The following is a 24,577-nucleotide window of genomic DNA, read 5'->3' as shown; positions in this document are numbered from 1 at the left end:
TCATTCAACAGGGAACTCATGGACCTCCTACATTTAAAAAGAGAGGCCTAGAATGGATCGAGGACAGGAAACACCACTAAGGAGGAGTATATTGCACTGATCCACACCTGCAGGGAGTGAACTAGAAAAGCCAAGGCTGCAACTGAACTCCATGTGGCTACATGAATCAAGGACAATAAAAAGTCCATCTTCAGATATATGGGGAGTCAAAAGAAAAACAAGGGCAATGTTGGACCCCTGCTACACCAGCTGGGGCAGCTGACTACCGACACCCAGGAAAAAAAAAAGACAAACTGATTAATGATTAATTAATCAGCCAAATCCGAGTGGGCGCAAAGCTTTCTCTCACGCATGGATGACTTCTGATGCAGGAAGTCTACAGGCCAATGAGAGGTAAAGCGCTGCTTGACTTGGTACTAGCAACTGGGAATGACCTAAAGTCAGCAAGCAAATGATTGTAGGGAAGCTGGAGGACAGTGACCATGAGCTAATCACCTTCACCCATCTGCCGTAAAGCTGGCAAGTCAGTCAGTAATACAGAAGTCCTCAACTTCAGGAAAGCTGGTTTTGACAAGCTCAGGAGGCTTGTCAGTGAGGCCCTAAAAGGGAGACAACCCAAAAGGGGAGGGGAGTTCAGGATGAGTGGTTGGTCCTCAAGGGAGCAGTCCTGGATGCGCAAGCAAAGTCTATCCTATCTTGGAGGAAAGGCAGCAAAAGGGCACAGCAGCCCCCTTGGCTCTCCAAGGAACTGGCGGACCTCCTGTGTCCTAAAACAAAGACCTACAAAGGATGGAGGACAGGAACCACCACTAAGGAGGAATACTGTGCTCTGGTCTGGACCTGCAGATAGCAAATCAGGAAAGCCAAGGCTGCGATGGAAATCCAGCTAGCTACAAATATCAAGGACAATCAAAAGTCCCTTTTTAGGTATGTGGGGAGCGGGAGGAAAAAAAGAAAAAAAAAATCAAGGGCAACATTGGACCCCTGCTAAACCAGATGGGACAACTGACAACCAATGCCCAAGAAAAAGAAAAAACTTGCTAAATGGGTACTTTACATCAGTTTTTCCAGTCTCATGGGATGCCCCTGCCCACTGCGGGACAGGGAGGCCTGGGTGAAAGAAATTCCTTACCATCCATCAAAGCTGACCTTGTGAAGGAACACCTTAACAGGCTGGATACCTTCAAGTCAGCCAGCCCTGACGGTTTACACCCAAGGGTACTTAAAGAGCTGGCAGGCATCATAGGTCAGCCCACTGGCACGGGTCTTTGAGAACTCCTGGTGCTCTGGTGAAGTACCCGATGATTGGAAGAAGGCCAATGTGTGCCTATCTTCAAAAAAGGGAGGAAAGTGGATACAGCAAACTACAGGCCCATCAGCCTGACCTCTATCCTGGGGAAGGTCTTAGAAAAGATTATCAAAGAGGCCATCCTATACATGCTAGCTGATGGCAATATCCTGAGGGATACCCAGCACGCATTTGTTGTGGGTAGGTCTTGCTTGACCAATCTCATTTCCTTCTACGACCAGGTGAGCTATCACCTGGACAAGGGGGAAGAGATTGATGTCATATATCTTGACTTCAAAAAAAGTCTTCGATCTGGTATCCCATGATCACCTCTTGGCAAAACTGGCGAACTGCGACCTTGACCTCACAATCCGCTGGCTGGGGACTTGGCTCTGCAGCAGGACCCAGAGGGTGTTGGTTGATGGAAGTCAAATCGTTGTGGTGCCCTGTGACCAGTGCAGTCCCTCAAGGCTCTATCCTTTACTTTTTAATGTCTTCATATTAAAAAGTAAAAGTGGGCTGGCCAAGTTTGCCTATGACACCAAACTTTGTAAAACATCTACACCTAAGGACAGGAGGGTGATCCAGGTAGATCTTGACAGGCTCATGAAATAGGCGGATGAGAACCTGATGGTGTTCAACACCAAAAAAAGGCAAGGTTCTCCACCTTGGGAGGAAAAACCTGCAGCATGCTTATAGGCTTAGCAGTGCTACGCTGGCTAGCACTACAGATGAAAGGGACTTAGAGGTCATGACTGACCACAAAATAAACATGAGCCTTCAATGCAATGCTGTGGCTAGTAAAGTGAGCAAAACCCTGGCTCGCATCCATAGATGCTTCTCAAGCAAATCCCGGGACGTCATTCTCCCGTTGTACTCTGCCTTGGTGAAGCCGCAGCTGGAGTTCTGTGTCCAGTTTTGGGCTCCACAATTCAAAAAGGATGTGGAGAAGCTTGAGAGGGTGCAAAGGAGAGCCACACATGTGATCAGAGGTCAGGATAGCAGATCTTATGACGTGAGGCTGAGAGCCATGGGACTCTTCAGCCTGGAAAAGCACAGGCTTAGGGGCGATCTGGTGGCCACCTATAAGGTTTATTAGGGGTGTCCACCAGGATCTGGGGAAATGTCTGTTCACCACAGCACCCCAAGGGATGACAAGATCAAATGGTCACAAACTCCTCTGCGACCATTTCAGGCTGGACAAAAGAAAGAAGTTCTTTACTGTCCGAGCCCCCAAGTTTTGGAATAGTCTGCCACTGGAGGTGGTTCAAACACCCACTTTGAACTCCTTCAAGACACTTTTGGATGTTTATCTTACTGGGATCCTATGATCCCTGCTGACTTCCTGCCCCTGGGGCAGGGAGCTGGACTCAATGATCCTCCAGAATCCCTTCCAGCCTGAATGTCTATTATATAAAAATCTATGAAATATGATTACTTTACATCAGTTTTTCACTAGCCCAAAGGAACCACCCTGCCTAACATGATGCAGAACGACCAGGGTGAAGATGAATATATGCCCACCACTGACATGGATCTTGTGAGGGAGCATCTAGAGAAGCTGAACTCCCATAAAATCAGCTGTTTTGGACAGGTTGCAGCCAGGAGTGCTAAAGGAACTGGCAGATATCATATTGCAGCCACTGGCAAGGATATACGAGAACTCATGGTCCTCAGGCAAAGTACCTGAAGATTGGAAGAGGGCCAATGTGATGTCCATCTTCAGGAAAGGGAGAAAAGACTACTTGGAAAACTGCAGGCCAATCAGTTTGACCTCAATCCCTGGGATCAGAGGGCAAGAGAATAGGCCTTATGAAGAGAGGCTGCAAACCATGAGACTCTTCAGCCTGGAGAAGCACAGGCTCAGGGGTGACTTGGTGGCTGCCTATAAGTACATAAGGGGTGTGCATCAGGATCTGGGAGGAAGACCTGTTCACTAGAGCACCCCAGGAGATGACAAGGTCCAATGGTCACAAACTCCTGCAAGACCATTTTAGGCTGGAAATAAGGAAAAACTTCTTTACTGTCCAATCCCCCAAGGCCTGGAACAAACTCCCCACAGAGGTGGTGCAAGCACCTACTCTGGACACTTTCAAAAAACATTTGGACATTTATCTTGTTGGGATCCTTTGGCCCTAGCTGACTTCCTGCCCTTTGGGCAGGAGGCTGGACCCAGTGATCTTACAAGGTCCCATCCAGCTCTAATGTCTATGAAAAAGTATCTAGAGTCTATTTTAGGTGAAAGACAACTTAGGTTTCCTTCTTCATCCCAGAAAGTATTGAAATTAGCCACCTGTAAACTGAGATAAATAGACTCTTAGGATAACATAGTGGTTATCTGAGAGTCTAGAACTGGCACTGCCCAAATGTTGTCCCAATTCTCCTAGTACATTCTTTATTCTTTGTTATTCAGTTATTGAATCTCTCTTACCTTCCATCCATGCTCTTTTGAAACAGGGTGAAGAAGGGCTACAAGAAGTTTTGCAGATTTTGCATGATGAACTTCGTTTGTCAATGGCCCTGGCTGGTAAGATATTTTTCCATGATTGATTAGTATTTGGTGAGGAAAAAAGTTTTGCCACTTTTGCCTGAGTGAATGCACTAGATACTGTACATGCAATAATGTAGTAAGTCCTGTCTCACTGGAAGCAAGGATCCAGGCTCACCCACCCCTGCTTCTTTTCATGTCAGCAGCCAGCATAACAATGAATGCAAGCAGTACTTTGCAGTCTTCCTCCTGGTCTCACACATCTTCTTCTCAGGCTGCCAGGGATCCAGCTTCAAAGAGTGCCAGAGAACAGACTGTTTCCTGTGCAGAGGTGGTTAATGCATTATACTAGAACAGGGGTGGGCAAAATACAGCCTGCAGGCTGAATTCAGCCTGCCAAGTGACTCTATCTTGCCTGTGGCAGGTCCCTTAGCTCCGCTTAGTCAAAGCACGGGGGGACAGCATGTGTAGCCTATCCTGCTGCCCCTGGGCATGAAGATGCTACCTGGCATGGAGATCAGCTCACTCTCTCTCCTCATGCAGCTCTTGGCAAAAGTTATAGTCCATGGGGCCAGGCAGCATAGCAGTGGGGTGAGGGTGGTGCAGAGGCTTCCTGGCAACCCCCACAGCAGTGACTTCTTCCAGCTGCCACTACCAGTATCTCCACCACCACCTCCACTGGACCCAGCTCTGCTGTCTGGGCACTCTGGCCTGTTCTCCCCACACCCACCACTAGGGGCACCAGACACTGATGGTCAGGGTTTTCCTGGAGACCAGCACAAGAACCCTGAAGGCAGGGTGCATTTGGCCAGACAGATGGGATGGGGCCACAGGCAGGTGGGGAGAAGAGTCTGGGAGTGGGACAGGCGGGTGGGGCTGGAATCATGGGGTGGTAACTGTGCAAGACTGGGACCCAAGGCAGCACCACAATTCACTCTTTGCATGTCCCTGCAATGTTGCTGCCCATGGAACCAGCACCCATCATGGAGACATGCAAGGAGCAGATTGTCAATCTGCCCTGGACCCCAGACCCATGCTATCACCTCCCTATGATCCCAGCCCTGGCCTCACCTGCCTGTCCCATTCCCAGACACCACTCTCTCCCTGCCCATGGCCCCATCCCATCTGCCTGGCCCAGCACATCCTGCCTGCAGGAGTCCTTGGCAGGTCTCCATGGAGACTCTGCCTGCCTACCTGGCTTTGTCTGCCCCCACCCCCGGTAGCGGGTATGGGGCAGACCAGCCTGGATAGGATCAATTGGCATCTTTCTGCCTCCCCTCCCCACACCCCCCTCACCCAGCTCAGCTTCACAATGGCTGTGACAAGGAGCTGAGGCTGGCCCCGGCCCTCAACTCTTCACCAAAATTCCTTAAGTAGCAATGCAGCCCAAATAATTGCCTACCCCATACTAGGATATCAGAAAGACCCAGGTTAAGACCCCCACGGGGGAAAAGGAATCTAAAACCTGGATGTTCCACCTCACAGCTGAGTTCCCTAGCCCCTCAGCTCTGGGGCTAAAACATGGGAGGCCTGCCTCCTGCTCCAGAGTCTGACACCTGTTAGCTGTGTGTTTTTGACTGACCACATATTGAGGCCTTAGCTACTGTTATACATTCACAAGAGATGCACACAGAGCTGTTGACCTGATTTTAAGAATCAGCAGCAGATGCTCAATTGTGGGCAGAGTGCAACACCAATCACAACATATCCTATTGATAACTCGGAGACCTTTATTGATACACAGTAGCAACATATGACAATTAGCAAGCAAGCAAAAGCTCTCACCATACACTGTGCCCCAGGGATGCACACAGGAAGATGGCATGATCATCTTCTGTGGGTGTCTTGCTTTAAGTTTGTGGTGATCTCACTTGGATGAAGTTGCCAAGTGATGCACACTCTTTGTTCCTCTCCAGTGTTATAACCAGGGATCCAGGTTTTCCATTTCCCATGGAAAAACAGAGAAAAGCATGGATTTCCCAGTTTAACTGGAGAAAATGTGATTTTCCTTTTTAGCAGGGAAACACACAGATTTCCCCCTTTTGCAAAGAGCTCTGCAGGCTTACTGAGTTCCAGCCTGAAAGAGCCGTTGGCAAAAGGAGCAGGAAAACCCAGCCCTGCCCAGAGGGGGAGGGATAGGGGGAAGAGGGTGGTACCCAATGCAATCACTTACCAGAGGCTGCCACAGGAGCAAGAGCAGTTTTCATCATTCCTGGAGATAAGTAGGGCTTGGGGATAAGGGAATGAGGATGTGTTGGAGGAAGACATGGAGTGCCTGCCAGCTGGCTTTCCCCAACACTTTCCCCTCCTTCAGACCAGGCAGGTGGGTGGGCAGGTGGAAGGGGGATGTAGCAGCACAGGTAAAAGTGGAGAGGTACCTGGGGAGCAGGTTGTAGTGTGTCTGAATTCCAAAGTCTATATTAAGTCCATGAGTTTCTGTACCTAGAAGGCTAATGAAGTAAAGTTCATAGGCCCAGGTGTGAAAAGTCACTGAGAGGAGCCTCCAGCTGGTCCTGGTTGCCCACGCAGAGCTTGAACTGGCTTATTCAGCCACACAACAAACACCAGGGTAGCGGGAGCAGACCACAGAAATTACCACACAAGGGCAAAAACACACAGGGGAGGCTGCTGAGGCAGATGTAGAAGATTGCTAGAGTGGTGATGGGGCTTTGTTTGTTGAAGATCAGTCCAGGAGCCCCTCAGGCCTCCAGCCAGGCACTCAGCAGCAGAGCTATAAGCAGGAAAACAAAGCAGAATCAGATGCAGTAAGGCAGCTGTGGGGGACTGCAGAAGCAATCAGTTAAGGAAGTAATCCAGTGCAGGTATGATGTTGAGTGATGCAAAGTGGTGCAGCAGGGAGTCTCCCTTTGTCCTGAGAGGGGGCAACAGCAGAACAGATGGTAGCAGTAGCAGCAACAGCTGTAGTAGCTATCCAGTTCAGCCACTCAGGGTGTGCTTCAGGTGCAAGTGGAGGTGAAGGTGTGGGGTGGACTGCCAAGGCAGCTGGGGCAGGCAAGGCACCTTTAGGCTCCGGTAGTGATACTGGGGGAGGGCCCCATAGACAGTACAGGCTCCCTCCCCAGGCTGTCCCCCGACTGCAACTTGGTGGGCTGAGCAGCAGGCTGGAACAGGGGTGCAGAAGCTGGGGTGCAGCACAGTGTGGTAGGCCCCTCCCTGAGGGGGAACAGCCGCTAACAGGAGAAGACCCTCCCCATAGCAGGGCAGCAAAAGCAGTCCAAGACAGGAAGAGGTGCAGCCAACTTACCCCCAAAATCTCTGAGAACAAGCCAGCAGCTAGCAGTAGCCAGGGGCAGGAAGGGGCCCAGCCATCCTCTCCCCAGAAGCTCCTAAGACCAAGCTTGCAGCAGCAATAGCAACAGCCTGGGACTGGAAGGGGCATGGCCAACTTGCTCCCAGAGGCTCATCTCTGAGAAGCTCCTGAGGGCAAGTACCCCTAAACTACTTTTTAGCCCTAAACTACTGGTACTGGCTCCAGTCTCTAGCTCCCCCTGGCTGAAGATCCAGAAGAAGCTGAGCAGTTATTGTGCCCCAAGTGGCACAATTTGCACCATACCAAAGTGCATGTTCAGGTATGTGTGCTGAGGCACATATCTCTGACACAAATTTGTAACACTGCTACTTGAGCTGCTGCAAGCACACATGCCTGCATGTGTGGATGAGCCCTCTCAGGGGAAGATGCCTCAGGGGCGTCATAATTCTGAAGAATTTGAAACTGGGGCACACAACCAAGGATGAGTGCAAGGAAAAGTTCTAGAACTCAGGTATACAATCAGAATCAGGCTGGGAGTCAAAAAGCTACAAAAGGAAATGATAACTTTTTCTATTAAAATGCCAGAGGTATGATGAATGAGATCAAATCTGCAGGTGATACTAATGTGTGGCAATTACAAGCACTCTAGAAAGTGGTATGAGGATGCAAAAAATATTTTGGCCTAGGGGATTCATACCTACATTCCCCACGTCCCAAGAGAACACCCAGGCTAGAGACAATGCTGCTATGTGGGCACTCTCCATACTCCTGTTGAATCTGAGCCACTATATGGCAAAAACTGCAAGACTCATGGGTTCATATGCATTTTACATGGAGTCAATGGATAAATGCATTAATGAAGTTGGGATTGCTTTATGGATATTATGGCCTTGGAAAGGTATTCTCCCTTTAGAAGAGGCACAATTCAATTGCTGTTGTAATCTAATGGAAGTCTTTTCAGTTACATTAGCAGTAGTTGGATCAAACCCAATGTCTGCACCTAAATTTAGGTCCAACTTTGGTCAAGAGGAATTTTACCCTTGTGTAAAGCTATTCACTATGTCAGCTAACAGTTATACTCTAAATTGGGAGAATGGAATTCTTCTAGATTCCTGCTTTCCTTTAGATTAGAACTTGTACTCAGGTCGCCCTAAACTAGCTACAATAATACATTCTTATGGCCTTTGTTTGAGACTCTTAACTTTACTGGACTCAGAATTGTTTATTTCCTCATGGGCTTTTCAAGGCACTCATTACAGCAACAATTGAATGTTTTAAAGTTATGAACGAATGCATCTTCACACCTTCCCCATGAGAGAATCTGACTTTTCAAGCTTAACATTTTCTCAGAAAAGGGCTTTGGTATATAAAGTAACTTTAGAAGCCTTTTTACCTGCAAGCCTCAACCTGATAGATGCTACATATTTGCTTAAGAAAAGATAGTCCCTGCTCCAGAGCACATAGAAGCCAATTTAAAACAAGAACTTTATTATTCTCATTCTAGAGGAAAGACAGGAACATAAGAGCCTAGAGCCTTGACGGTACTAATGCACATACTTGCTTCTCTAGGTGCATGCACCAATCTGCCACCCACTGCTCAGCTGCAGCTTAATTCCACAGGCACTGTGCACATGAGTGTTGCCTTAGATCAAGCCAAAGATCAGTCAGCCCTGAAGACTGGTTCTTCTGCATATCTTAAAGTAGGCATGTTTATCCTGGAATACTCTAGCAGTAAGATCACTCGGCAGCCAGGACTCACATATAGACTACAGCAGAGACTTAGACCTCAGCCCACCCTTGTAAGGGGAGTGCTTTGACTTCTAGGCTGCAGGGTGTTTCTAGGATGAGACCCCCTCATCTGCATTTACAGAGGTACAACTTTGAATAAAGAACCAAGTAGTTAATGGTTCAGGGAGAAGGAGGCTGATACCCTTACCTAGTGGTGGGAGCTCAGTGTGGAAGAATAAGGAGAAGCCATTTCCTGCCCCCAAAGAATGCCTCATTAGTTCTACTAAGAGGAATGACCCAAACTGAATGCCCAAGACCCTGAGAATTAGGGCTATTCCCTGAGATGAGAGTCAGAAGTGTGATGATTTGAACCTAAATCACTACCAAAATTCAGGGAAGAATCAGATCACTTGGATAACTAAGCAGGAAGTGGACGTGGCCTCCCTCTCTTTTCACAGATGAAAGCTAGGCACTTAGCTCCAGGAGTGCACACACAGCTGAGGAACCCAAAGAGAAGTGCTTGTTTTTGTCTAGATCAGCTGCTTTGTCATGGAAGCTCTGTCCTTCTTGCTGCATTTTTTGCCTGGCTTGACTTGTAAGCTCCATATTCTGCTGGTTTCTGAAGGTCCGTTTCCTTAGGCATCTGACTGTTCCTATAAGCTTTATAAGGAGCCTGCGTACCTCACTAGGTGCACTCCACTAGGCATTGAATATTGCAACACTTAAGCAGCCTTTTGAGACTTAAGAGTTGATGACTTACATGGGATCACACTGTGGGCACAGACAGAAATTACATTTGTTGTGCAGTCAGCCCCCTGAAAGTGCTCTACAGCCATGCCATGATACATGTTCATGGCTGCAGAGTGCTTTAAGCGTGGTTGATCATATGAAAAATTAACCCTCATCAAGTGAGGGATCAGATGAAGGTACTCCCCTTAGAAGTTCCCTAAGGTGCTTCAGTTCCCTAGGGTCAATCTGTCATGTGATCTGGGTTGACCCAGCTCCACCCCCACTGCTGTCTGCAGGAAAGGAGGGGGCAAAGGAGAAGGGGAGCAAGCCATGGCCTGTGGTTTGTCCAGCCTGAGCTGGAGGAGCATCAGATGGATTGGAGACTCCCACCTCACAACCCTCCCCAGCCTGCCCACTCCAACTCATGCTGGTCAACCCCAGCCCACAACTTATCCCCTCACCCTCTGCCCCCTCCCTTCCTGCAGGTTGCACCAGAGCTTGGAGTGGGGAGGCAGAGTTGGAGAAGAGAGGCTGCAGGCAGACTCCTCAGGCTCTATCTAAAGTGGAACTCGATTCTCACCCTCGCCCTCCCAACCCAACAGACAAATGTTTGTTGCATTAGGGCAGGGGTCAGCAACTCCTGGCACATATGCTGAGCATGACACGCGAGGCCATTTTGCTTGGCACAACACCGCCAGCAGTGCTGCCAGCCATGGAGCCCAGGTTGCTCCCACCAGGCAGCTGGGAGGCTGCAAGCCCTGCTGCAGGCATACTGGGCCCTGTGGGCTAGCTGCATCCGGGAGGCTGTAAAACAGCTGCTCTGGCATGTCGGCACTCTGGCACCTTCCAAGGTAGACACTGTGGTTTTTTCGGCACTCTGGCCAAAACACATTGCCTACCCCTGTGTTAGGGAGTGCTCTAACTCATAGTGCTTTATGTAAAATGGGGGCCTGTATGTCTGTCAGTGCCCTGTAAGTTTGCAGCACAGTGAGAAACAACCAGGTCTCAGCCTGGCACCTTAGCTACAAACCATCCTACACCTGAATAAACAGCTTCAATCCTGTGTTTTTTTCAGGCTGTCACAATGTCACAGAAATTGGCCGACACCTTGTCCAGTTCTCTAAGCTGTAGAGAGCTTCCTGCACTCCCCAGTGTGCAAACACAGAAGCAATGCTTGTTGACTATCAAGGGCTGGTACATATTCAGGGAGAAAAGGCAGGACAAAGGGAATGCACACATATCAGAAGTCTGCTAAACCATATAGACAAGTGTAGCATCAAGAAAAAAAACTCTAACACTACGTGGTGGAGACATGGAAGGCACCATATAGGCAAAGATCACTCTAAACCTATGATGTGAAGCAATTAGCTTCTTCTGCACTGCAGCAAATTGCTATTTGCTTATGTTCATATGTATTTACCTGCGAATAGCCTGATCCCCAAGTGTTGCCTTTTATTTCCCAACTCCATCCTGCTTGACTGCCAGTGCGGGGGGGCACATCTAGCCTCACCTCTTCAGCCTGACTTCATCAGCCTGTTCTGTTATTTAGCATCCTTTCATTGGACACAGCAGTCAAGACCTCCCTTCTACCCCAAGAACCCGATTTCTCCCATGAACACTTACAGCTGTGTAACCTTCTCACTGTCCCCCTGAAAGTTATTCTGGCTGTCCCTTCAGCTGTTGATGACCTGCTCCCTTACCAAATACAATCAAAAAACAATCTGCATGGTACAGACATAACCAAACTCAGAACACCCATCATTCAAGCCCTTGCTCCTCCATACCTTACTCTATGCAGAATCCTCTCATTACTGGCCAAGCTTGTACTGTAAGCTCTTCTGGGGTCAGGCCTTGCTTTGTGAAGTGCTATGGCACTGTATAAATGACTGCAGTCTCCTCAGTAGTGGGCCAGCACAGGCATATGGTCATCAGTGGCCTGAGCTCAGTTTAATAATAGGAGAACATGCATTTATGGTTGGCATAGTCTTCAGAGGCAGCTCCCATTCTGTTGCCGGTACTAATGGTTCCCATTTCTCCCTGGAGCAGAGATGATATGCTCAATTTCCTTCTCAAGGTCCTGCTGCAGACGAAAGCTTCATGACTGGGCTCAGCCCATGTTGCAGACCAGCAGTGCCCAAACTTCTGGCCTGTGGGCTAGATGAATGGGGCTGAGCCAATCCACAGGCTGGATACGGCCCTGTGGCACCCCCCACTTCCCACCTTTGTGCAGCCCCACATGCTGGGATCAAGCCCCAGGGCTCCGAGCTGTGCCCTCAGCCCTGTGCACAAGGGATTGGATCACCCCCACCTGGTGCCACATGCTGAGATCAGGCTCCAGTGTCCCACACTGCCCCTGCCCAGCCTTGCACCATCGTGCATGCCCAATCTAGCATGCAGGGCCATGTGTCTATAGGGAGCCCCACGGACCAGATGATGGTACTGGATGCCTTGGCTTGTGGGCCAGGGGTAGAGCACCACTGTTTTAGGCTATAGACATGTTCAGTGACCAACAGACCACACTGGCTGGTACAAACTGCAGACAAAGCAAAAGCATGAGTCATGAATAATATATGCTTAAGCTGGTATATGATCAATAATGTTGCATTCAAGTCACAAGCAGTTGCCTTGTAAAGTGGAATAAGAATCTGTTTAATCAAAGCCACTAATATTAGATTAAGCCAAGAATGGCTAACTGCTTTGTGAAGCACTTAACAGCAGCTAAAAGAAACAACAGATGTTTTGCCTTTTGATATTAGAATTAGGTTGTATGTAGTCTGCTGGAATCCTGCTAAAATATTAATGCATTTTGTTAACCTGTTTTCACCCATGGCCATTTACAAGCAACTTATGCCACGTTGCAGAAGTGTGGCTAAGATAGGCCACAAAGCTTGTTTCAGAGTAAACATTCACAGATGTTACAACTAGCCTACTCAAAAAAAATCTAGAAATGGACTATAGCAAGTAGCTTTCCCAGCTGGTAAGGAAAAGAAATAAAAAATTCCTCTTCCTCAGGATTGTAATTTTCACAAGGACACAGCCCCAGCTAATTGTCATCTTCCAAGTCCACAGAAAAACTGTGTCAGTAAAGTTCCCAAAGCCTCAGCAAAACAAAAGAACAACACCAATCACAAAATATTTATTAAAATAAAACACATAAATATTGGATGGAGACAAGGGAGTATTTTGGGAAAACCTCATGTAGCAGGCTTGTGGGTCAGCTCCCAGCACCTGGTGATCCCTGGGTCCCATCTTTGAGCTTCTCTGCCCACACTCAGAGGGCAGAGCATAGTCAGTCTTTATGCTCCTCTTGGGAGGTGCTTCCCCTTGAGGCCTGAGGTGCCTTAAAAGCACTTGTTGTGGCTTCAGCCATCTTGGCATTGGTATAGGTTTCTCCAGCCAAGCCCACAACCGTGGTCCATTGCCTCAGACTTCAGCTCCTGGGCTTCAGCCCTAGTCCATGTCTCTCAGTAATCAGGCCTTGGACTTCTTGGCCCAGATTGGCTCACTTCCCATGTCCCTTGGCAGGGCTTGACACCCAGAGTGTCCCAGGCACCCGGTTATGTGGATTCCAATCCACTCTTTTGCCACAACTTGGTCCTCTGGTTTTAACTCAAATATAGACATTAGGGTGAAAATATTTGGATCTTGGGGAGCACTGGATCAGCAGCTGAATAAAGGCTTTAATCTGTGGCTCAGCAGAGCTGCTGACCACAAGGCAGAATGATATATTAAAAGTAATATTGCAAGATTCTTTGTTAGGAAAGTGCTTGCCTATGTGGTAGTGTGTAGGATATATGTTGTAAGGAGAACAGGATGCAGCCCACCAGCTATTGTCAGGAGATAAAGCAGAAGTAAGACCTTGAAGCTGAAGGAGTCAGCAAGAAAACAGCAATTCATCGAAAAAAGCCGGGTTCACGGTCTTACACATGTGCTCATAAGAAAAAAGCATGTAAATTAATGAAATGCATAGGCAATTCTATGCTAATGAAACAACCAGTAAACACAGGTGGAGCTTGAGATAGGAGGGAATATGGGTGGAACAAAGGAGGGACAGAGGTGGAGTAAATGTTAATGAGCATGCACCAAGGTGTATAAATGTGGGGAAAAAAACTAATGTTCACTGCAGGTCCCCAGTTTGTTGGATCTTTGCCAAAAGCTGTCTCCATTCTGAATAAAGCTGTTCCAAGCAATGTGTGCTAGTGTTTTCTCCCTGTGCAACTGGATCATTGTCTCCCTAGTTGTTGGGCACCAGATGGAGTTCAGGTCTAACAGTAGAACCCTATGGGTCTCTATTCTTTGAGCCCTCCTGCCTTGGTAGACTTGTCACTACACCCCCAGCCCACTACATACCTTACCTGGGCCAAGCTGGCTCCTAAATGCCACCAGTCCCACTTAGAGCTCCTTGCCATGTGACAGACAGGGTCAGACTGCCCCTTCTGTGCTCAGAGGCTGGGCTTTTATGCCCCAAGCCTGGTTCCCTTCTGGTCTGTTCTCTGTTCCTGGGGCCCAAGTACTGCTAATTCTGTCAGCAGCAGCCTGGCCTCCTGCAAACAGTGGCTCAATTCATGCAGGCAGCTCACACCTGCCTCTCCTTGCCATCAGGCTTTCTGGAACCTGCCCTGGCTTTTAGTAATAGGGGTAGGTGATGCTGATATTACATGTCAGCAAATTCAAAACACCCTGCTGTCAGCTTGCATGCCACCTTTCTCCTCTCTTTTGTCTCCCCCCCACAACCAGGACAAATTAGAATCTTTATCATTCTGTTGCAGGTAGCTAGATAGGCATAAAGACAAATGCTTGTTCTTGTGCTTTGGTGTGTAATCAATAAAAGGTTGGGTTATAGACCTGTCTCTTGTCTCTTTATCTGACTTGGTTGTTAATAATACCTTACCTGCTAAGAGGGAATAGAGGATCATTGGGAAGTAAAATCGTATTTTGATTTTTTTTTTTAAAAAAGGGTAATTATTAAGGGAATTGTAACTGTCTGTGAATTCTGTGTCTAAACTTACAAAGAGCTCCTGATCATAGACAGGCCATGGTTTTGTCTCTTGAAACTATGTGCACCCAATGGGCAAGTCCACATTAGCATGCACGTGCCTCTTGCCCTGCCTCAAACCCCTTTGAGGCGGGGCAACAGGCACATGCGGGAACAAAATAATGTTCCCTGCACTGCAAATTTGCAGTGCAGGGAGAAAATTAGACCCCTGGGTATCCAGGGGTCTAAAAAAAGTGAAGTATAAAAAAGCGGGGCAGGGCATGGCCCCTGAATGTGCCCTGATGGAACCGGGGGCTGGGTCCTCCAAAGAGACGCGCTGGCAGCCAGAGCATCTCTGTGGTTGCCCCTCGCCCTGGTGAGGCAACACACGGCTGGCCAGGCTACATGTTTCAGCACCGGGACTCTGTGCCGGTGAGTAAGGGGTCAGGGGGGCTGGAGGAGGGGGGAAGGAACTGTGAGGGGGGACTCCCGATGGCCCCACCCACTCCCTCAGCCCCCCCGAGCCCCACCAGACCCCCTGAGCCCCCCAACACCTGCCGCAGCTGGCCCTTCCCCCCCGCCAGCCTCCCCAAGCCCCCCGACCCCTGCTGGGGTTGGTCCCTACCCCCAGCAGCCCCCCCCCAAAGCCCCCAACCCCGGCTGGGGCCAGTCCCTCTCCCCACCATCCCTCTGAGCCCCCCAACTCCTGCTGGGGCTGGCCCCTCCTGTTACTTATCGGCAGTTGGAGCTGTATCTGCTGACTGGGGCCCCACCAACACAGTGCAGAACAGGGTGACAGCCCCAGCGGCCCCAGCCTGAGCCCTCCTTCCCCTACACTGTTCTGTGCTGCCCTGGGGGGGGCTCTGCCAGGAGGCCCTGGAGCCCCCTCACCACTGCTTCTCAGGTAGGCAGAGGCTTTTTTTCTCATTTTTTTCTGTTCTGTTTTTTCTGGGGGGGGTTATGTGATGGTGCCTGTGGTTGTGGGGGTAGCCTTGGAGGCCTGGGGATGCAAGTTGGTGGGTGGAGCTGGGGAAGCCAATGGGGGGAACTGGGAGAGTGGGGGGTGGGGCTGGGTGGGGCAGCCAGTAGGGGGGCTGCAGCAGCTGGTGGATGATGGGGCCAGGTGGGGCAGCAATCAGGGGGCTGGGGTGGGGCATGTGAGGGGGCTGCCATTGCACCCCTTGTGGGGGGTGAACCCGTGTTGGGGGAGCCATACCCCTTGTGAGAGTACCAAACCCCTGTTGGGGGGCTGAACCCCTTTTTGGGGGGCCAAACCCTTTGTGTGGGGGCTGAACCCTCTGTTGGGGTGGTGAACCCTCTTTGTGTGTGGGGGCTCAACCCTCTGTTGTGGGGCTGAACCCCTTGTGTGGGGGCTGAACCCCTTGTGTAGGGGCTGAATCCCCTGTTGGGGGGCTGATAGCCCTTGTGTGGGGGACCAATCCCTTGTGTGGGGGCCATCGCCCTGTGGGAGGGCAGCAAAGTATGTATTCATGAATTCATGAAACCTGTATTTAGAGTTCACTTTATTATTATGATAAGAGACTTGCTTTAACACTGTAAGATATATCAATAAAACATTGTCCAACTGATCACTGTCTCTGTCTCACTCTCTCTCTCTCTCTTTATAGTGGTCTTTTGTTTTACTTGTGGAGGAACATGGATTTGGGGGTATTTTAAAGAGTGACTTTGGGGGATTTTTTTAATCAGGGATTTTTCAGTTTTCCAGTAGGGAACACCAGAATTCCTGCTAGGGAGGCCAGTGGCAGGACCCTGCCTGCTCAGAGCTGACACCTTGAATGCATCTGGCTGTGGCTGACGTCCTGGCCAAATGGAGCCAGGAGGACATGCTTTGACAGTTTAAAGCAGGCTACCACACCCGGAACAACTTCGGGGCGATAGCTGCCCAGATGGCAGGGCAGGGGGCACAAATGGCAGTAGTACCGCACAAACGCCAACCCTGCAACCTCAGTCCACTGGCCCAGAGGGGCAGATGCCTCTACTGGCTTTGCAGTCCCCATCCAAGTCTGGCAGGTGCACAGCAGGTCACAGCCAGGCAGCAGCCCCCACTGCCAGACTGCTGCAGTGGGTAGAGGGTGCAGGGAACTCTCAAGACTGCTTCACCAGTCCAGCTGGCACAAGGGACAGTGTCCCCAGGTATAAATTAGCTTGGCCACAGAAGCTCCTGAGAACTAGTAGCCCTTAACTTGTTGCCAGAGTGGCTTTTTATACCACTGGGGACAGCACAGGTACTGGCCCTGGGCTCTAGCTCCCCCTGGCTGAAGATCTGGGAGGAGCCAGGCAGAGTTATTTTGCCCCAAGTGGCACAATTTGCTCTACAACAAAGTGCATGCTGAGCATATGCGCTGAGACAAAAAGACCCGGCTCAAATTTGCACCACTTCTATTTAAGCTGCTGCAAGCGCACATGCTTGCATGTGTGGATGCACCCAATGTGGCTTCTGGTAACAATGTGGACCCTGTCAGCAGTGGATCTGACCCAAAACCAATAATGATTTCCAATCCCTCCTTCCCCACATAAGCTGCTTCCTTCTCTATCCTTCTGCTGCTTCCCACTGCTGTACCCAACACCAACTCACTTTGTCTTCTTTTTCCCTATCATTCTCTTATCCCTACCATCAGTGCATCATAGCCAGCTCTCATGATTCATCCAGCATTTACAGCATTACAGTCAAGGATGGAGTTTGTTATAGACAACAGGAGCTCCACACCTGGGCAAACTGCACCAGGAGGAGGGAGCTATAGCTGATTGGCTGTTAAACCACTTACCCACTTCCTGGTCTAAAGCAGCCAGTAGAGCTCTTCCCTTGCTCCTCAAGGATCTGGCTTGTCTCTCACTGGCCAGGGGGAGAGATCAAACAGAGTCCAGTAGCTTGGATTGCATCTGTTTTCCCCTACCCATGCCTTTAATGGTTCCTCTGTCTCCCACCTCTCTACCCAGAAAAAGAAAAGTGGGGTAAGGATCTATAGGACTTGCCCTCCTAAGGGCACAGCAGGGATGTGGGGAGAGGGAAGATAATGGAACCTCAGGCCTGAGAACGTGTTTAGAGTAGCCCTGGAGATGCAGGAGGAGCAGGGCTGGGGTGGCAAGTGAGGACTGGTTTGGAGGGAGGGAATCATTAAATGCCAGGGTAAGAGTTCCTGCAGCAAGGGAAAAATTGCCTCTCTTATATATATGTTTGGGCTAGTTGGCAGCCCCCAGGGCACAGAGGTGCAATGTAGGCCATTAGGAATGAGCTGTTTTGCCAAATGGAGGAAGTCTGGCTAGACAGCATGGAGTTCACTGCATAGTAACATCCTCTCAAGAAGTAGCATAGATTAGTTCACATAGTACTTTGTGCTGTTGTGGCTAGTTTGCTTTCAGTACCTGTGCTAGTGTGCCTATCTTTACACTTCACATACACAAGCATGATTTGGAAAAGTCAGTCAGAGCCTGTCAATCCACATCCTACAAAACATCTGTGATATTTGGACCCTTAGAAAATTGACAATAGTAAGAATAAAATATTCCTAATTTTCCAGAGGATAGTGCTTCTTCCTATTTGTTAGGCTGGCTCAAAACATTCTAATCCAAATAGGAAGCTGTGGGTTATATAGCAACACCAGATTGCTTTTTTGGTCCTGTCTGCACACTGGTTAAAGATGTGATTTTTTAACAGACATGTCTAAAGTGGTGAAACCCCTTTGTGCTCATTCATTACCATCTCTTTAAATAAACTAGTGAAAATGTTATATTGAAAGAAATGCTGAAACTGTTGCACTTTTAAAGACTGGAAGACTAAAATCCAGATAAACATGAATAAAATGTGAAAGTTATGTAGGCCAGTGCTATAAATTATATACTGTTTATTTTGGTACGTTATTGTCTTATGACCTTCCTGCATTGCTATCACTTTGGCCCACATTCACAACCACAGCAGCTCAGCTAATCTCTCTTACCACTTCAAAACAATCAACATCCCTGCCATTCCACAGAAAACAGACTTACAATCCCAGCATAAGGCTATATGCAATGCAAACTTGGCATTCCTACAATAGCTCCCAAGCTCTGGATTTTAACTCTGCTCTCATACTTATTCATATACAAAAATACATCACAATATTTACCGCTACATATATGAAATATTACCTTACTTTAGTCTTACTCTGTTGAAAGTCAGAGTACAGGCTGTGCCCAGGAGTATGACTGAGGAAAAAATGAATCACTTGGACATAGTTTTGTGTTAGCACTGGAAGGCACACTATTGTGCAATGGTGGGGCATACAAAGTGTCCGAGAATCATGTTTTTTGGGTTCTGAAAGCTCACTCTTGCCTCTGCCCTATGGTACCACCCATTAATCATCAGATTACAATTGAGGCATTAGAATCTGTGTGGTCCCCAATAAAATTAATTGGATTTTTAACCACATTAGATTTAAGTTTTAAAGTTCTTTAGGGCACCTACTTTCTATTTCTATTTCAAAATTCTATATTTATTTTAGGGCAGGATTCTGAGGTTCCTGAGAAGCCAGGCAGGTGAACTGGCAGGAAATAAGGCAGATTTCCATGGGAAACCTGTGTTCCTGCTTACCTTCTATTGGAACTTTGACAAAATCAAACTGAGTGCATCAACACAAGATGCTTACCGAAGAGTTGCCTAATCAGCTTCACAGTAAAGCATCACTGTCTACACGAACAGTGCTATTAGACTGAATTAAACTAATTAACTGCTGTATTGCCCAGAAAAAGTACTATTCTACGGTTGAGTTATTTACTCCACTGTAATGCATGTGTAGACAGTTACTGGGGTGGGTTGGGGCAAAAGGGTGCTATGGTTCAGGTACTGTGGGCTAGCCGCACACTATAGTACCCTCATGCCCCAGATAGCCCCTCCGCAGCATGTTGAGCTAAGCAGGAGCAGCCCTGGGCTAGCAGGCTGCCCCGGGCCTCCTGCCAGCTATAGCTGTACCACCCTGGCTCAACGTGCTGTGGTCCTGGGTGCATATGTAAATACTGTGCCCAGGAGCAATAAACTCTGGCACAAACTGACTGTGCCAGAGTTTATTGCATCAAATTAATTTTATTTGTAGATGTGTCCACTGTTTCCATGACACCTTTTGTTTTCAACAATTCAGAAAATTCCAACAAAATAGTTAGTCAAAGTGTTGCTTCTTTGAATCCTCAGAAATAAATATCTAACTTCAGTTTAGCCCAAAGTAAAAAAGTTTAAAATTATGATCACAACTTTGGGTAAATTACATTAATACCAGTGTCTGGCCAATTTTAGAGGGAACTGCATGATATTTGAGAACCAAAGAATATGTTATTTTTTGCATTTACAAAATACTAACTGATCAGTTGCATCATATATAAGACTTCTAGAGGGTTTTTTCTTTCTTTTTTTTTTAATAATAAAATGAGTGGAAACATAGCCAGTCAAATGCACTTCAACATTTCCATTTGTTTACTTTAAAATTCTTGTCTAAAGTTCTGAGAACTGGATTGCCATCTTTTGGCACATTCCAGGTTCTGCTTTTTCTTTGTTATACTTCGTTGTTAAATCTAGTTATGTAGCTCACATACATTTGGGGAGAATCAAGTTATTACTTCAAAATAATAAGTTAAAAAAAACTTGTTCAGTAAGTAGCAAAATATTTGTGTGTGAAATCTTCAGTTGTACTTTAATTTTTGGTGCCTTTTTTGCCTTCTTCTAAAGCTCCATGTGTTTGATGATACTTGAAAAAAACATGGAGCACCTATATACAAACAGCAAGGCTGCTCTGATGTGTTGTAATTACAGTGTGTTGGAGCAGACTTGATTAATCAATTAATCGAGTCTGCTGGAGGGTAGTAATTACTGCGCACCAGCAGACTCCAGTGTCAGATGTATCAGCATCCCCACACTGAAAAATGGTGGCAGGGGCAGTTTAACTACAGCGAATTCAAAGAGCTTTAGTTAAAGTGCCCCTGCCACCATTTTTCAGCATGGGGACACTGATACACAAGATACTCCCAGCGCTTTCAGTTATAGGGGCTCTTGAAGCCACTCCAATTAAAGTGCTCCCCCCCCCACCCATTCCCAAAGCATGTGTATAAATGCCATGTTTGAGATTGGCAGACAAGGTTCTTTGTGTGAATCTGATATCTTTTATTAGACCAACTTAAATAGTTGGAAAACAATTTTTAAGCAAGCTTTTAGGTTCAAAAACCTTCGTCAGGCTAAGAAAGTTTCAGCAGTTGGTGTGTGCTCTTCCTGGATGGAATGAAAAGTAAAGAAGCCAGAGCCTCATCACCAGAAGCAAACTTCCTCAGGCCCAGAACACACCAAATGGATAAAGACCAGGCCATGACAAAAAATGGAAAACCTGCCAACACATCTCCACCACCCCCACAATCACGACACCCCACAACAGAACCATCAGCATTCCCGGATCTTACAGCTGCACCTCCAGAAATGTAATATATCTCATCCAATGCACCAAATGTCCGATGGAAAATACATAGGCGAGACCAAAAACAACTGCACGCCAGAATGAATGCACACGGGAAGTCTATCAAAGACAGGAATACCCAATTACCTGTGGGGGCACATTTCTCAAAAGTATCTCTCTCCAACCTCTCAGTCCTGATCCTCAAAGGAAACTTACAAAACACTTCCCAGAGATGAGCCTATGAACTGCACTTCATCAACCTCCTGGATACTAAAAATCATGGACTAAATATAGATATTGGATTTATGACACATTATAACCTGCCTGACATCTGACTCTCCAGGTACTTCTCCACAATTCATCCCCCTTCCCTCCCTCCAGCCCAGCCTGTCTCTCACCCATTGACTCCTCAATCTACATCTTCACTGACTGCCTATCTTGTATGCATACCAGCCCAGCCTCTGGCTTCTCTACTATTCATTCCATCCAGGAAGAGCACACACCAACTGATGAAATTTCCTCAGCCTGACAAAGGTTTTTTGAACCCAAAAGCTTGCTTAAAAATTGTTTTCCAAGTATTTAAGTTGGTCTAATAAAAGATAGCAGATTCGCCCAAAGAACGTTGTCTGTCTATGTCCTTAGACCAACACGGCTACAACCTACACCCCATTACATGGTTGAGATTTGTATTTTCTAATTTTAAAGTCTGTTTCAGTATGAGATTGTAAGCATAAAGTGAGCCATGAATCATTTGGAAATTTTACCCGAGATTTAAAAACTACATTATATTGCTGCATCATCTTCACCTTTATTGCATATACTTCATGGCCCTTTTTTATCTTCATCAGCTGTCTCTAATGGTTTGCATTAAATGGGCGCATCTACATCTGCAATGAATGTGCATGAATAAACTGATATTGCAGGTACTGAACACATTACAGATGAACCTAGTTAATATAAATCACCATTTTTAATTTATACCAGCTGAAGTTTTTGCAAATGGCAAGACAGACTCTTTTGGAATAATACTAATATTAATACTACTACCACTACTGCTACTACTACTACTACTAATAAAAACCTAAATGCCTAGACATCTATAAACAAGGCCTCCCAGAGAGGCCCTCCTCCAGTGACTCTTCCTCAGGGCTGGGCCAGTGGAGGGTCCAGCAGCCCCCAAGTGCTTGAGTAAATGTGCCCCCATGGACTGACTCCCTGAGAGCCAGAATCCGGTCCAGCTCCTGCATGTAGGGTGTGGTCCTGCAGGCAACCCCAGATCATCAATTATGGTTGATCATGCCAACTCACTGAGCCCGCAGGGCCTTCACCTTGATGTGGCACTGCCTCCTGTCTCAGAACCTCGGCCTCACCCCAAATCACAATGAGGTCAGCAGTCTCCCCTGCCACCCAGTTTGGGTCCCAGGCTACTTTCCCCGGGGTCAGGATGCTGCCATCAGTGTTGCTGCCTCTACCAGGGACTCCAGGTGCCATTAGGTCCAGGCATATAGCCATAGGTGTGCAGCGTGGTGCCCAGGGGGCAGGCAGCTACAGACACAAGCCCTGAGAGGCAGGCCAGGGCTATAGGACTGATGGAGTCCTGTAACCCCCACGTCCTTTTCTACAAAGCTGCTGTTTAACCAATCAGTCCCCAGGCTGTAGCGATGCATGGAATTCTTCTGTCCTAAGTGCAGGACTTAGCACTTGTCCTTATTGAACCTCATAAGGTTTCTTTGGCCCAATCCTCCAATTTGCCTAGGTCACTCTGAACCCTAGCCCTACCCTCCGGTGTATCTACTACTCCCCACAGCCTGGTGCCATCTGTGAACCTGCTGAGGGTTCTATCCATCCCATCTTTCAGATTGTTAATGAAGATATTGAACAAAACCAGCCTCAGGACCAACCCTTGGGGTACTCCACTTGAAACTGGCTGCCAATTAGACACTGGGCCATTTATTACTATTCTTCCACACTACCCACAAAACACAACAATCTAGCCAGTTTTCTGTCCACTTTATAGTCCATTCATCCAAACCATTCTTCCTCAGCTTGCTTGCAAGCATACCATGGGAGATGGTATCAAAAGCCTTGCTAAAGTCAAGGTATATCATGTCCACTGCTTTCCCCACATCCACAGAGCCAGTCATCTCATCATACAAGACTATCAGGTTGGTCAGACATGACTTGCCCTTCGTGAATCCATGCTGACTGTTCCAAGTCACCTTCTTGTCCTCCAAGTGCTTAGAAATGGAGTCTTTGAGGACCTGCTTCATGATTTTTCCAGGTCTGTAGTTCCCCAGATCCTCCTTCTTCCCTTTCTTAAAGATGGATTGCCCATTTCCAATCCTCTGGGGCCTCCCCCAGTTGCCACAAGTTTTCAAAGATGATGGCCAGTGGCTCTGTAATCACATCAGCCAACTCCCTCAGCACCCTCAGATGCATTGCATCCAGCCCCATGCACTTGTACATATACAGATTTTCTAGATACAGGCAACCCCCACTTAACTCTGTTTTGCTTAGTGCTATTTCACTATAGCATTCATTTCACTTTGATACCCATTTTAATTTAGCGGTCTAGGTTTCACTACGACAGTCGTGGGTATTGGGCAGGGGGCACTGGCAGTGCGCAGCCTTGTCGCCATCTTGCTTCATCAAAAACTTATGTGCTCTGTGCTTTTTCATGCTCTTTTGTGTTTGTGTCACCATCTTGCTTCATTTTTTGAGTTGCACCATGAGTCAGAAACTACAACTGACTCTGAGACTGCAAGTGCTGAGGAAAAACAGCACAAAAACATAGCTTAAACTGGATGTTCTGAAGAGAACTGAAGCAGGGGAACACCAGAATGAGGTCTGTAGAGCACTGAATTTGCCTGGGTCAACTGTTCGGACCATATTGAAAAATAAAGACAAAATAAAAGAATGTGGTAGAATTGTAACTCCTTTGAATGCTTTGAAACTCAGTAGGAGTAGGGCTCCAGTTACGTTAGAAATGGAGAGGCTGTTAAGTGTGTGGATTGAGGATACAACTCAACGCCATATACCCTTGAGTATGCTGCTTATTCAGAAGAAGGCCGAGTCTGTATGATGATTTACAGAAAAATTTGCCTGAGGGGTCTGCTTCTGAGCCTTTTTATGCAAGTAAGGGGTAGTTCAAAAGATTCAAGAAGCGCAGAAACTGGCATAATGTTTCTATTCAGGGGGAGGCTACTAGTGCTGACACCCAAGCAGCTTCCAGTTACAGAAATAAGTTTGTGGAAATTATTGAGGGGGGTTATACAAGTCTCCGATGCTGATGAGACAGGCCTGTTGTGGAAGAGGATTCCTTCTAGGACCTACATTTCTAGGGAGGAGAAGTCAATGCCAGGTTTCAAGGTATCTAAGGATCAACTTACTTTATTGCTTGGTGGTAATGCTGCAGGGGATTTACTTGTATACCACTCACAAAACTTCAGGGCTTTCACGAGGTATCTTAAAAGCAATCCACCAGTCTTTCGGAAGTCTAAAAAGAAGGCCTGGGTGACAATATCAGTCTTTTAGAGTTGGTTCAAGGATTATTTTTGTCTTACTGTTGAGAAATATTGTGCTGAGACCAATCTGTCCCACAAGGCACTTCTCATTTTAGACAGTGCACCAGGACATCCTACCACACTTGATGACCTGAGTGATAATGTAA

The 24,577-nt window shown here is 47.5% G+C and overlaps 1 protein-coding gene across 2 annotated transcripts in view; it reads left to right on the top strand.

Moving 5' to 3' along the window:
• The window catches only part of HAO2 (hydroxyacid oxidase 2), a 54,723-nt gene that overhangs the window by 14,108 nt on the left and 16,038 nt on the right, over positions 1-24,577 (top strand). Inside the window, exons 7-8 of one of the 2 annotated variants that reach the window (XM_090053585.1) lie at positions 3,746-3,815; positions 10,580-14,346. In XM_090053585.1, coding sequence (XP_089909711.1) covers positions 3,746-3,815; positions 10,580-10,635 — 126 coding nt within the window. In that variant the 3' untranslated portion in view covers positions 10,636-14,346. Of the gene's footprint in view, positions 1-3,745; positions 3,816-10,579; positions 14,347-24,577 lie in introns of those variants that run through there. The other variant, XM_090053578.1, reaches the window with a different exon arrangement.

The sequence above is a fragment of the Crocodylus siamensis genome, chromosome 1, assembly GCF_052110815.1.
Source record: "Crocodylus siamensis isolate JL-2025a chromosome 1, ASM5211081v1, whole genome shotgun sequence".
Taxonomy (NCBI): Eukaryota; Metazoa; Chordata; order Crocodylia; family Crocodylidae; genus Crocodylus; species Crocodylus siamensis.
The sequence above is the reverse complement of the archived record's forward strand: the minus strand, read 5'-3'. Positions and strand labels throughout refer to the sequence as shown.